The following is a 13,126-nucleotide window of genomic DNA, read 5'->3' on the forward strand; positions in this document are numbered from 1 at the left end:
GAGAGAGAGAGAGAGAGAGAGAGAGAGAGAGAGAGAGAGAGAGAGAGAGAAGCTCAGAAAAACCAACCCAATATATCTGACATTTTTTAACATCATTATTCCCTACCCACATCCCCCCCCAACTTCTGCAAAGAAATGGAGATGCATTTTCTCAACTCTTCCCCCATTATAATTACATAAGTGATCATTCAGGGCAAAGGGAAGGATGACCACTAAACCCTCTGGGAATTGTAGTTCTTCCCAGTTTGGGAAGAAAAGAAACTAATGGGAAACCAGCCCCCGAATAGGGGAGGAGGCAAAGTCTTGATAGAGAACAACTGTAGCTGAGGAAAGACACGAGAAGAATGTCTGAATGAGCACAGGAATGAGTAGCAATCAATGTGGAAGCCGGTGGCCATGATATCTGCATTTCCCTTTTTTTTTTTTTTTTTTAAGATCCTGACAGTTAATCTCTGCATGAACAAGCAAACAGGAGCCTGACTGTGTGGACGTATTAAAGGAAAACAAGACAGGAGGAAAGAGTGGTCTCTATCCTGCCCCTGCCTTATTTCTACTTTGTCATGTTTTTTAAAAAATATTGTTGGAAGACTGTATTTGCCAGATTTCTGATACTACTTTTATAAACATCTGTGATTGATTTTGTGTTTAAGTTGTCTGGTGTCCTTTGTTTGTGACTTGAGAGTGTAGGGAGAGCAATTAGAATAGCTCAGGAGAGAGGGGTCTTTCTTAGTGGAAGGTCTGGAAGCTAAAACTCATGGTTAGAGAGTTCTGCTCTCGAAATGGGGTCATAGCATGAATTAATTCACAGGAGCAAAATCACTACAAATCCAGGCTCTAATGCATAAATTTACTTTGGTTGGGTTTTTCATTCTTTACATGTACACTGTTGTAGTCATTGGGTATATCATTTCTTTGATTTTGCTTACTTCACTCTGAATCAGTTCATATGTCAACCCTTACTTCTTTTAATTCTTCGTGTTAGTTACTTATCATAGTATAGTACTGTTCCATTACATTCGTGTAACACAATTTGTTTAATCATTCCCTAATCAGTGAAAATCCACTTTGTTTCTTTGCTACAACAAAAAATGCTGCTGTGAGAATTTTGGACTCCTTAAGATAATGTGGGATTGATGAAGTAGTCTGGTTTACAAAATTGATTTTTCAAATTCTTTTCTGAAAACAAGGGAAGGTGAGTGAAAGCTCTTAAGCTTAACAGTAAATTGGGTTAGTATTTACTGAATACCATCTCCAAAATTGAATAAGTTGTTTGAATAGGCAGTTGTTTTAGGCAGACAAGGTGGACGTAACTTGGGAAAAAAATACTCTTAAAATAAAATGTAACCCAGTACCCCTGTTCATTTTCAGAGCCCATTCCTACTCTCTCCTCATGGCAGTGTGACAGCATTGCTTCAGATGAAGCCCGCCTTTCCCCACAGGCAGGGCGCCTGATTCGCCAGCTTCTAGATGAAGACAGTGATCCCATGCTGTCCCCTCGATTCTATGCTTATGGGCAGAGCCAGCAGTACCTGGATGACACGGAGGTGCCTCCTTCCCCCCCCAATTCACATTCTTTCATGAGGTATACTTTGGTTTGCTGATGATCCTATGTATCATCTCCACAACAATAGAAGGGGTGGGAGTGCAGGTTTTTCAAATGTGACTAGTAAATATTAATAAAAATAGAAAAAATGGAAGCTGTTTGCTGACATGAAGAACAAATGTGGAATTCTTCATTTCCTTGTTTAGAAAAAATGATCTCCTTTTGTTTTCCTTCTCTCTAAATGAAGTCTGTTACAAGGTCTCTGTCTCACACCGTGAGACTGACCTCCCTTCCCCCATGAGAACATAGGTTTTATTAGAGTCATAACCCTTTAGAACCAGGTTGGAATGTGGCCAATAGTAATCATCATAGTTTGATTTAAATACCTCTTTTTCCTAAGAAGGCACCCAAGCAAAAATGAGAAAATACCACCATGTCGTCTGTGAGACAGGGTAAGAAGGCATGAAAACGACAATCATCTCCATTTAATATTAGGAAATGTGATCCCTAAGGCCGCACAGTTAATAATTAATTTCATTTCTTTCAAGGGAACAGAGAAAAGTAGAACTCTGAATGTATGCCACATGGTATGCCCTATCCCTCCATTTCAGTACCCTCAAATGTAACCCTTTTTAATGTTCCTAATAGGAGAAGGAGCTCTTCTTTGGGGTCTTATGATGAGGACCAGGAAGACCTGACACCTGCACAGTTAACTCGGAGGATTCAAAGTCTGAAGAAAAAGATCAGAAGGTTTGAAGACAGGTTTGAAGAAGAAAGGAAATATAGAGTAAGAGTCTGCACATAACCTCTCCCTTCTCTCTACCTCTCCAACTCATTGTTGACAGTAGTAAGACATAGCAACAACCAAAACAATAAGATAGAACATCCTCAAATTAATGGAGATTTTAGTGGAATCCTTAATAGAAAATCAAAATGGAGCGCACAGTGTAGCATATGGTCTGGAGCAACTCTTTCAACGGCCACTTAGACCAGTCCCCAAAGGGTGGTCGCTACTTCTCTTTTCAGAGTTCTAGAGGTAGGCCTGAAGGATTGAGGATCAGTTTTCATCAGTCATAGCTAATGAGTCCTCCCTGACATACTTCCCTTCCATAATTATCAGTTGACCATTAGACTAATTAGTTTTTAGAAAGCAGTATCTACTAAGGTGGTATCGTAAGAACAGTTCATATACTTTGGGTCAATGTATGTGACCCAAAAGTCTGTGACGCATTCGTCCACCAATAAATACAGAAACAAGGGAAATTAGACACAGCTCCTGGAAGTCCTTCTGCTTAAGACCTCAATGTGTTCCCCTTGGAAATGATGTAAATTTTCTGCTTTACAGAAAGTATAGCCCTGAATCTGCCTTTCCTGATCAAATCCAGTCTGTGCTGAGCTCCTGAGAACACTGCCACTAGTTATTTTCTGTCCCACGTTATTTCTAGTACAACAATAAAAAATCCAAATCCTCTGGTCCTCCAAAGTTTGCAGTCTTCTTCCAGCCAAGGTGATATGGAGGCCAAGGTGCTCCTTGCCACTAAGAAATTCCTTCTCACAAGTTTTGCTAGAGATTTCCACCGCTAAGCTGCTACACACTCAAATCGCTGAATCCAAAATAGTTTCTTGGTTTTATATAAGCCCCACAGGGTATAACCCTGTCCCTCCTATCCTAAACAAATCCTAATAGTCTTCCTGTCGTACCCATTTGAAATGCCTTAATTAAACTTAGTTCAAACTTCTGATTGATTCATTTGATGTGTGCTGTCACTTGCCAAAGGTATCAAGGTGTTCTGTCTTATAAGTTACTTTAAGTGGAGTAGGGTGAACTTCTTGATTGATTTAATCAACTCTCATCCTTATTCTACTAGTAACCATTGTATAATGCATCAGCATTTCCTAGGAAATTTTCTCAAGAGCATCACAAATGGTATAGTGAACTAGCTTTATTAAAACCTTGTTAGTGAGAAGCCAAAAAGGGACAAAAGTGGTGAAAATATAACAGTAAAATCTGATTTGGTTAAAACAATTCAATATTGTCTTCTTTTGAGATTTATGGAGTATATTCTCAAAAAAAATACTATGAACTCTAGCTTTTTTAGCAATCACCAGGATAGATATAGGGAAGCAGCTGTTGTGACTTGGATCGGTATTTTGCCAGTCCCTTAAATAGACCAAAACACTTAGAAACATATTAAGGCTGAAAATTACTTACAGAGGGAACACAGTCATACAGAATGAGAAGCATAGCTCTAGAGAAGTAGATAAAAAGGATCATAAAATAGTTATGTTAAAGGGCAACCAGGTGAATCATAGCTCATTAAGATGCTAGAAGAGTCTCTTGTTACCTTAGATTTGGTCACGTAATAATTTCCTACACCGTGAATGTACTTTAGCTTCCTTTTCCTTTTTAAAATGCAATGGATGGAGCAAACAATTTCGTTTTCCTAAAAAGTATTTAATCTAGACTTTCTTTTTTTAGCCTTCCCATAGTGACAAAGCAGCCAATCCAGAGGTTTTGAAATGGACAAATGACCTTGCAAAATTCAGGAAGCAACTGAAAGGTAAAAGTTCAAACCATGTAGATAGCCTAGTATGAAATCGTGTTGTTCACTCAATCTTGGGGGGGACCCAAAGATATACCAGAGAGTTAGGATTCCTGAGACATATTACTGACATTTCTATCACGCATTCTTCTCCCACCATTTCCCTAAGCAATCCCAATAACAGGAAAACGTGGTCTGCCAACATGGTAAATTCCAAAGAAGGCATATCATTTACTCAAGTCCTTGTTAGGACCTTACTTCTATGTCTTGTCGTGGTTACCCTGGGTTCTCAAAGATTGTGCCAGTGGAATTAAAGCTCTAGAAGGTCCTGTCAAATTAGAAAAACTTTAAGTGATGTCTCAGTTAGGTATTAACCATTTGATGTCTAAGGATAAGCATAGTTTGGTTTGAAAGCACTCATTCCTGGGTTGGCCACAGGGGAATTTTTTTTTAGCTACAGTTACACTCAAAGACACTCTACAAAATCATAGATGACTACGTTTTATGTCAATAGAGGGAGTGCATCAACAAAATGTTAAAGTAATATTAGGATATTTAACTTAAATAGAGTGGTTGAGCTAATTAAAGCTACATCAGAGGTTCATGTCACTGCAGATCTCCAAATAATCCAAGAGATTTTATCATTATCAAGGGTTTACTTATCTGGGTTATTCAATCTAAGCTTTTCAACCTAATCTTACAATTAAATATTGCCTGAGAAAGAGAAATGGAGCCAGGACAACTGCTAACGTGAGAGAAATAGTAATTTATGTCTGTAGAAATTAGTTCTTTTTAATTCTTGTCCTTCTTTCTCTTTTTCTGCACTTGTGACATTTTTATGTCCTAATACATGGTCTATTTTTGTGAAGGTACTGAGCACAGCTGACATTAGGCATACTTCATTCTATTCCCATTCAGTATTCTCCAGAGGTCTACTCTATCTAATTTTTCTAAAATTCTATGAGGTCCTCCCTTTATTTTTAATTTATTTCTGATTAGATTTATCTGAATGAAGTAAATTGAGGTCCCCCACTATTAAGGTTTTACTGTCTAGTTCTCAGTTGTAGGTAACCCATTTAAATTTTCCTTTAAGAATTTAGGTGCTCTGCCATTTAATACATATATGTTTAGTGTCGATACTAATTCATTGACTATAATACCTTTCAATAAAATGTAAATTCCTTATTTATCTCTTTTAATTTGGTCTCTTTTTTGTTCTTTTGTTCTGAGAATCATAACTAATACCCTTCATTTGACATATAATAGATTCTGCTCCTGCCCTTCATTAAAATTCTGCATCCATCTTTCTGTTTCAAGTGTGTTTCTTATAAATAAATATTATTCAATTCTGGTTCATAATTCATTCTGCTATTCTCTTCTGTTTCATCCCGTTCACATTCACAGTTATGATTGTTAATTGTATATTTTCCTCTGTCTTACTCTCTTATATTTTTCCTTCTTTCTGTTTCCTGCCCCCTTTAAAAGTTTATTTTGCTTCTGACTACTCCCTCCTTTAATCTACCCTTGTTCTTATGTTCCCCTTTCCCTTAACCCCTTTCCTTATTGTTTTTCTGTTTGGTGAAATATATTTCTGTACTCGGCTCTGTGTGTGTATGTGTACGTGGGTGTGTTTGTGTACTCTTCCCTCCTTTAGCGAGTTCGGACCAGTGAAGTTCACGTATCTCCTGCTCCTCACACACACACTCCCTGCCCTTTGCTGTGCAGTCTCTACTTCCGTGCCGAAATTATGTGAGATAATTTCCCCCCATTCTTTGTCTCACTTCCCCCCTCTCAGTGCATTCCTCTTTTCCATTCTTCTTTTCAGATCATCAAAACATGACACAACCACTCCCAGGCCTTCCGTCTAGTTAGACTGCATCTGTGATCACTGATGATGGCAGAGTTCTGAAAGGATACATGTGTTATCTCCCCATGTAAAATTTTAAACAACTTGTCTTTGTTTAATCCTTTATGATTGCTCAGTCATGTTTAGCTTTTTATTCTTTTCTTGACCCCTGGGTTTGCACTTCAGATTTTTTATGCAGTTCTGTTCTTTTCATCGAGGAAGCTTAGAAGTCTTTTTATTAAAGATCCATTTTTTTTCACCTCTAGGATTGTATTCAGTTTTTTTCTGGGTAAATTATTCTTGCCTGCAAGCCTAGATCTTTTGCCTTCTGGAGTATCACATTCTAAGCTCTTTGCTGCTTTATTGGTGGTGGCAGCTAAATCATGTGTGGTCATGATGGTGACTTCTTGGGTATTTGAATTCTTTTTACCTGGCAGCTGGCAGAATTTTTTCTTTCGCTTGGGAGTTCTGGATTTCGGATATGATGTTCCCGAGAGTTTTCATTTTGGAAGTTCCTTTATGGGATCACCATTGGATTCTTTCTATTTGTCCTCTGGTTCTAAGAGATGTGTGGAGTTTTCTTTTATGGTTTCTTGAAATATGATTTCTGGTCTGTCTTTTTTGATCATGGCTTTCAGGTAGTCTGATGATTCTTAATTATCTGCCTTCAATTTGTTTTCCAGAACAGTTATTTCTGTGATGAGATACAATACATTTTCTTCTATTTTTCTAGTCTTTTGATTTTCTTTTGATATTTCTTGATGTCTCATGGAGTTTCTATTTGGTCCATTCTAATTTTCACAGAGTTATTTTCTTGGGTAGGATTTTGTCCCTTTTGTTCCAAGCTATTTTTTGAAATAAACACTTATAAATTGCCTACTGTGTACCAAGCTTTATACTAAGCCCTCAGGATGCAAAAAGAGGCAAATGACAGTCCTTGCCCTCGAGGAGCTTACAATCTAACGGGAGAGACAATGTGCAAACAAATTCTCTTTATTTTTTTCTATAGCTTTTATTTTTTCCCATTTTTTTCTTCTACCACTCTCATTTAGTTTTAAATTAATTTTTAGCTTTTTGAAAAAATCTTGCTTTATCTCTTCAGAAATCCCCATTGAACTTGTGCCCAAACTATGTTTTTGAGACTTTGCTTGGAAATATTTTGGAATTGTTCTCTTCTGAATTTGTCAAGTTTCCCTGTCACCATAACAGCTCTTTATGATGGAATTTTTTTTTGTTTTTTTGCTCATTCTTATAGCCTAATTTTTTGCTTTGGACTCTTTTCTTAGGGCAGGGCTCTGCAAATTGCTGAGAGGAATGTCTGGGCTGAACTTTTGCCCTCTTCAGTCCTTCTGCTGCTTTCTTGGGATATTGAGAATTGCATTATTCCAAGATCTCGGGGACAGTTCAAACTGGGGATTTGAAAAGTTTTAGCGCTTCCAAAGTGATGTGGCCTAGGGCAAAGTCTTCTCACGAGCCTCCTGGTCAAAGCTTTGCAAGTTCTTAACCCAGCTTTGGGTCTCAGCAAGACAACTATCGGTTTGTCCCCTAGTTGGAGGTTCTGATAGGTCGCTGCTGGATTCGGCTTTGTCAGCCTTCTCTGAAGCCCTACAGGTTCAAAGCACTAGAACTGCAGATTCCCCTTTGGCCTGGTGTTACTGCCTTGGATATTTCACTGGAGAAATCAGACAAGGCTGGACGTTGGAACTCAGTCTTTGCTTTGCTCCTGGGGTCAGAATCACAAAGCTACTGTTTGCTTAACTTCTTCCTTGTTCAGTACATAGCTAGGGCCCGTGACCATTCTGCCACCCCTAGGTACTGTTCCCTCCTCAGTCTACCATGGGTCTGCTTCCCAGAAATGGGTAGTAAGTTGCAGAACTGCAAGATGGCACCCATTCTTACAATTTGCATTAGTTCAAGGACCTCTGTAACCTCTTCTACAGCTTGGGCCACCTTCGATCCCTGGGTGCTAGGATGCTGTGCATTCCTGGCCTGATGCCATCTCCAGTGTCTGCAAACCTCTCTTTCTCCTTGTGCTGACCTGCGTTGGAAAAAAATGACTTGCTGTGATATTTTTCTTGGATTTCCCAATCAGGATTATTTCCGGTTTATAGATGACGTATGTCATGATTTTTCTAGAGGTCTAGGGAAAAGGTATGGTGGGGAGCTGGGCTGTACTTCTTTCTGTTACTTCGCCATCTTGACCCTGCCTCTCATTGTTTGTGGTCACTAGAGTCAAAGCTAAAGATATCTGAAGAAGAACTAGTTCCCCAGATGCGTCAACGAAGCAACACGCTCCCCAAGAGTTTTGGCTCTCAGTTGGAAAAGGATGATAAGAAGCGAGAGATGGCGGATAAAGCAATAAAGCCTACTATAGAAGCTACCCTGGAATCTATTCAGAAGAAGCTACAAGAGAAGCGGGCAGAGACCAACCATCCTGAGGACATCAAGGTATGGCAGCGAGGGGGAAAATTTTTATTTTATTTTATTCAAAAAATGTGCATTGAGTCCCTACTATGTAGCCTTACCAGTGCTATATAGTGCCCCATGAAGCAGAGCCTTAAATACTGGGACCTTAAAAATATAGTAGATATAATAGAAATGGTGGTCAGTAGAGAATGATGATTCATATATTCATCTTCTATACAAGCTATTATGTAACCTAATCATCCCCTGTGAGACTGTGGGTCCCTTGAGAGCATGACTTTCTTTTGTCTTTCTTTGTATCTCTAGCACTTAACGCAGACCTGACACTTTAATAAATGCTTCTTAACTTGACTAATATCATCACTTTAGCTGATTTTAATGATTGTTATAGAAAAAGCAAAATCAACAACTTGTGTTCTAGATTTTGTGCAGAGAAGTTCATTGGGTTAAGTTAAGCAGCATGATATGATGGAAAGACCTCTGGTTCTGAAGTCGAGGGCTTGGGTTTGAATCCTACCTCTGATACTACCTGGCTGAATTTGGGCAAGTCACTTAACTTCCCTGAACCTCATACTCCTCATGTGTAAAATGAGAAGGCTGGACTGGATCGTCCCCTTCAAGTCTAGATCAATCATCCTATGTTTCTATTTGTGTTACAACTTAACTGGTGATTCCCTGTGATGAAATAAGCTCAATCAAAACTCTTAAACCTAAGCAGAATCATTCCTATTAGAAATGGAACATCACCCTAAGACATCTTGGCTGTTACAGGTACCTGACTCTTCACTGCAATGTGGAGATACTTTCAGTGGTCAGTTTGCTGTTGGGTCATTTCAGTCATGTACTTCTCTTCGTGGCCCCATTCTTCTGGCTTCCAAGCCCAGTGCTCTATCCACTGCACCACCAAACTGTCCTCAGAGCTCGATAGCTGTTCATTATTGATGGTGATACTGTAATGTTATCATATCCTGACAGTATCTTGTTCACGAGGCCACTAGTAACCAATTTCAGAATAAGCTGTGAGATAAGGGAACCGATGGAATACTAAGTATTTAGGTTTTTATTTGGAGAAATCATTTACATAGAGACTCTGAAATATTAATAAATATTAATTATTTTTTCTTTCCCTTCTCCACCATATAGGACATGACTAGAGACCAAATTGCTATTGAAAAAGTGGCTCTGCAGAAATCTTTGCTGTATTATGAGAGTATCCATGGAAGACCGGTATGTAAGCTGCTCTGTCTTTTCAGCTTGGGAGAAAAATCAGTTTTCAAGGAAAATTTAGTAATATGAAGATTCTCTCTGCCTTAATGAAAATCAGATAGCAGTGAGGTTGACTGGGGAGCTCTGGACCGGCAGTCTGTGTCTGGCTTGGTCAACTCAACTCTCTCATCTTCTTTATTATCGTTTGTAAAATAAAGGGATTAGGCTAGATGATTTCTGTGGTCCCTTCTAATGAGAAGATCGAGGTAATGAAGCTTCAAGGTGGTACGGCAGCTGTAATTGCCTTTTTGAGATAATGATCCATTCTTCACACCACTATTGGATTGAGCTTTCTTATGTGTGATCATGTTGTTCTCTACTCAGAACCCTTCCTGATTCCCTCTTGCCTGCTGAATAAAATACAGATTGTTGGCATTCGAGATTTTCTGTAATGTGACATTATTCTTTCTACCTTTCCTGTCTCCTACTACCACCACCTCCTCTATCCCATCCCCATGTGCTTCCTGAAGCTACCTTAGGCTGAATTTGGAGAACTCAAATGGCCTATATACATCTCTTACTTTCTTTCTTCCGGGCCTTTGCCCAGATTGTTCCATAGGCCTAGATGCCCTGTCCATCCTACTACCTGTTGAAATCCTACCTGTCCTTTAAATCCCAGCTCAAGTGCTGTATCCTCCACAAAGACTTCCCTGATCCTTCTAGGTGGTAATGGCCTTTCCCCAACTTGAGCCTTTTATTCTTGGAAGCACTGAGACATCATTATTTTTTATTACAGTTACTCTGTATGAATCATATTCTCCTACTAGGTTATTATCAGGTGTGTCAGGGCAAGAGCCAGGCCTTATCAACATGCTCTCTTCCCCATTGCCAAACATATTGTCCTGTCTATAGTGTGAACTTAAAAATGCTTAACTGAAGTTCAATTCATGAAAACGTAAGCAGGGATTTCATTTTTTCTTTTTTATAATAGGAAACCCTTTTTTTTTTCACCAAGGCAACAAGTTTGACTTGTTTCATTAATTGTCAGCTTTGTGCCCAGCGCTTCCCTGGATACTCTGAGGCATACAGAAAAATGCTTTTCCTTCTTTGTAATCTATCTATGTAATCATAGTTTCTCTCTTCCCAATCTCAGGCTCCTATAATCCATAGTGCGGTCAAGTGAACAATCTAGAATCCCTAAGGCTAACTTTATCATAGGACGATGAGTTGTATAATGGAGTTGTCATGTAACCAGAAGGAGATCTTTTTTTCCAGGTCTTGTTTCAAACATAGAATTTATTATAAATATTCTTTTTAAAATATGAGTTCAATTGAGATAACTTGGGTAGGGAATGGATAAAGGGCAGAATATGAATCAGGGTTTGAGAATATTAAATGGTTTTAAGAGAAAGAAACTTCTGGTTTCAACTCTTTGACGGTAGATAGTCCTGCATTTAAATAATAGTTCATCTTTTCCTCTGGAATTAATTTTATTGAAAGACAGCATGGTGGAATGAATAGGAAGTTGGCCTTCAGAGTCAGGAAGACCTGAGTTCTAGCCCTGCCTCTGGTACATACTGATTCTTTGACCTTAGAGAAGTCACTTAACCTCCTCGATACCCCAGGTGACTCTTTAAGACTGTAAGTTACATATTTAAAAGGAATATCAGACTGTACATAATAGATTTGCAGTTTCATGTACAATCATCTTTTATTCCTATCCTACTATATTTATGGAAATGCTTGTTTTATTTCTTAAGTTCAGAATAAAATAAATTTTTGAAAATAAAGGCTAAACTGCTCTTAAAAAGAAGACTGTAAGCTATAGAACATTCACAGGTCTTCATTGGCAGGAAGGAGTTTCTTCTAAGGGAATTAAATTAAATATTTGAACCAGAAAAAAATTAAAATGTTTTAACAGGTAATGACATTTTTAGGGTGAACTCTGCCTTCTGAGGGACTTCAGAATTCAGAACTCTAGAGTGGCAAATGAAATTGCTTCATATTGATATGTTTATTTTTCCTCTAGACTCTGCTCTTAGTCTTTTTAGCCCTTCCACCCAACTCCTTGCTCGGTTTTCTTGTTGTTTGCTTATCAGTATGCTTAATTCATATTTAATAAATATCTCCAAATGAATAAACAAGCATTTATTAAGTGCTTACTGTATTCTAGGCACTATGCTAAGTGATGGGGGTACAAATACCACAAGCAAGACAGTCCCAGCCCTTAAGGAGATTTTATTCTACTTGAGAAAGACCAAACATACGGAAGAATGGTGGCAAGAAAGGAGAAGACAAAGAGAATGGTGACTAGAGTCCAAGAGAGAGGGCAATAGAAATGTTGGTTTGATTACTGTTCTCAGGAATAGAGTTGGAAGAGATTGGCTGCTATTAGCATGGTGGGCCTGAGGCCACTCAAAGAAGGTAAAAGCTCACCAGTCAGAACCAGTGATCACGCAAGTGACAGACTCAACTCCACTCCTGCCTACGTGTGTGAAATGGGGATAATAACCACTTAACTCACAAGGTTTTCTTGAGGATTAAATGAGATAATATAGAAATCACTTTGCAAACCTTAAAGCATGACATAAAAGCTATTATTATTATTATTACATCAGCCTTGCTTATAAAAAGTTCAGTACTAGTGTTAAATCTACTATTCACATATATGCCCAGATTGAGATGGAGCCTAGTCATCTACCCTACTCATCCCTCTTGGCCACCAGGAACCTTTATTATATACTTTTCATCACATAAGTTAGATTGCCCAAAGTCACTTCTATGCCATGATGATTCATTGTAGGACAACACTAGTGGATCATTTCTACTTTGCTTCAGAAAATCCCTAGCATTGGAAATACTGATTTCCATTTCACTTTCTAATCCACACTTGATGATATGGGCTATCTCGTCAGTGTTATGGCAAAAGGCAGACGCAGATTAATAAATAGGTAACTTTCATTTCCAGTTCTAAGACTAATTGAGGGTTTTTATTATTTAAAACAAAAAGGCAACCAGCACAAGTGTAAATGTTTAGCAAGTCCATGTAACAAGTAAGGTTTGTTATGTACCATCGTTAAGTACCATTATGGGGTACTCATCAATTTCATAGTATGGAAGATTTGTCTTCTTATAAGCAAAAAAAAAATCAGTACTTTATTTCCTTTATAAACATAAATTTTAAATTAATTCCTTAAGGATCAGGCAGCTAGGTGGTGTAGTGGATAGAGTGCCAGGCCTGGAGTCAGGAAGACTCATGTTCCTGAGTTTAAATGTGGCCTCAGACATTTATTGTGTGACCCTGGGCAAGTCACTTAACCCTGTTTGCCTCAATTTCCTCATCTATAAAAAATGAGCTGGAGAAGAAAATGGCAAACCACTCCAGTATCTTTGCCAAGAAAACCCTCAATGGGGTCACAGAGTCAGACAGGACTGAACAAAAACAACAAAATCCTTTAGAGAATAAGTATTGTTTCAGGGTTTAGGGAGAATGTAGTACTTTTGGTAAAGATAAATCAATCACAAAAGATAAACAGCTTTCAAATCCAGCCTTTGTGATGTTTC

The 13,126-nt window shown here is 38.4% G+C and overlaps 1 protein-coding gene across 2 annotated transcripts in view; it reads left to right on the top strand.

The window, feature by feature from the left end:
- Window positions 1-13,126, top strand: part of FAM13A (family with sequence similarity 13 member A) — a 105,981-nt gene that overhangs the window by 78,026 nt on the left and 14,829 nt on the right. For both annotated transcript variants that reach the window (XM_027853412.1, XM_027853413.1), the window contains exons 7-11: window positions 1,369-1,582; window positions 2,192-2,330; window positions 4,023-4,104; window positions 8,163-8,380; window positions 9,500-9,583. In XM_027853412.1, the coding sequence (XP_027709213.1) occupies window positions 1,369-1,582; window positions 2,192-2,330; window positions 4,023-4,104; window positions 8,163-8,380; window positions 9,500-9,583 (737 nt within the window). The remainder of the gene's footprint in view (window positions 1-1,368; window positions 1,583-2,191; window positions 2,331-4,022; window positions 4,105-8,162; window positions 8,381-9,499; window positions 9,584-13,126) is intronic.

The sequence above is a fragment of the Vombatus ursinus genome, unplaced genomic scaffold (assembly GCF_900497805.2).
Source record: "Vombatus ursinus unplaced genomic scaffold, bare-nosed wombat genome assembly UNPS02009975.1, whole genome shotgun sequence".
NCBI classification, from domain to species: Eukaryota; Metazoa; Chordata; class Mammalia; order Diprotodontia; family Vombatidae; genus Vombatus; species Vombatus ursinus.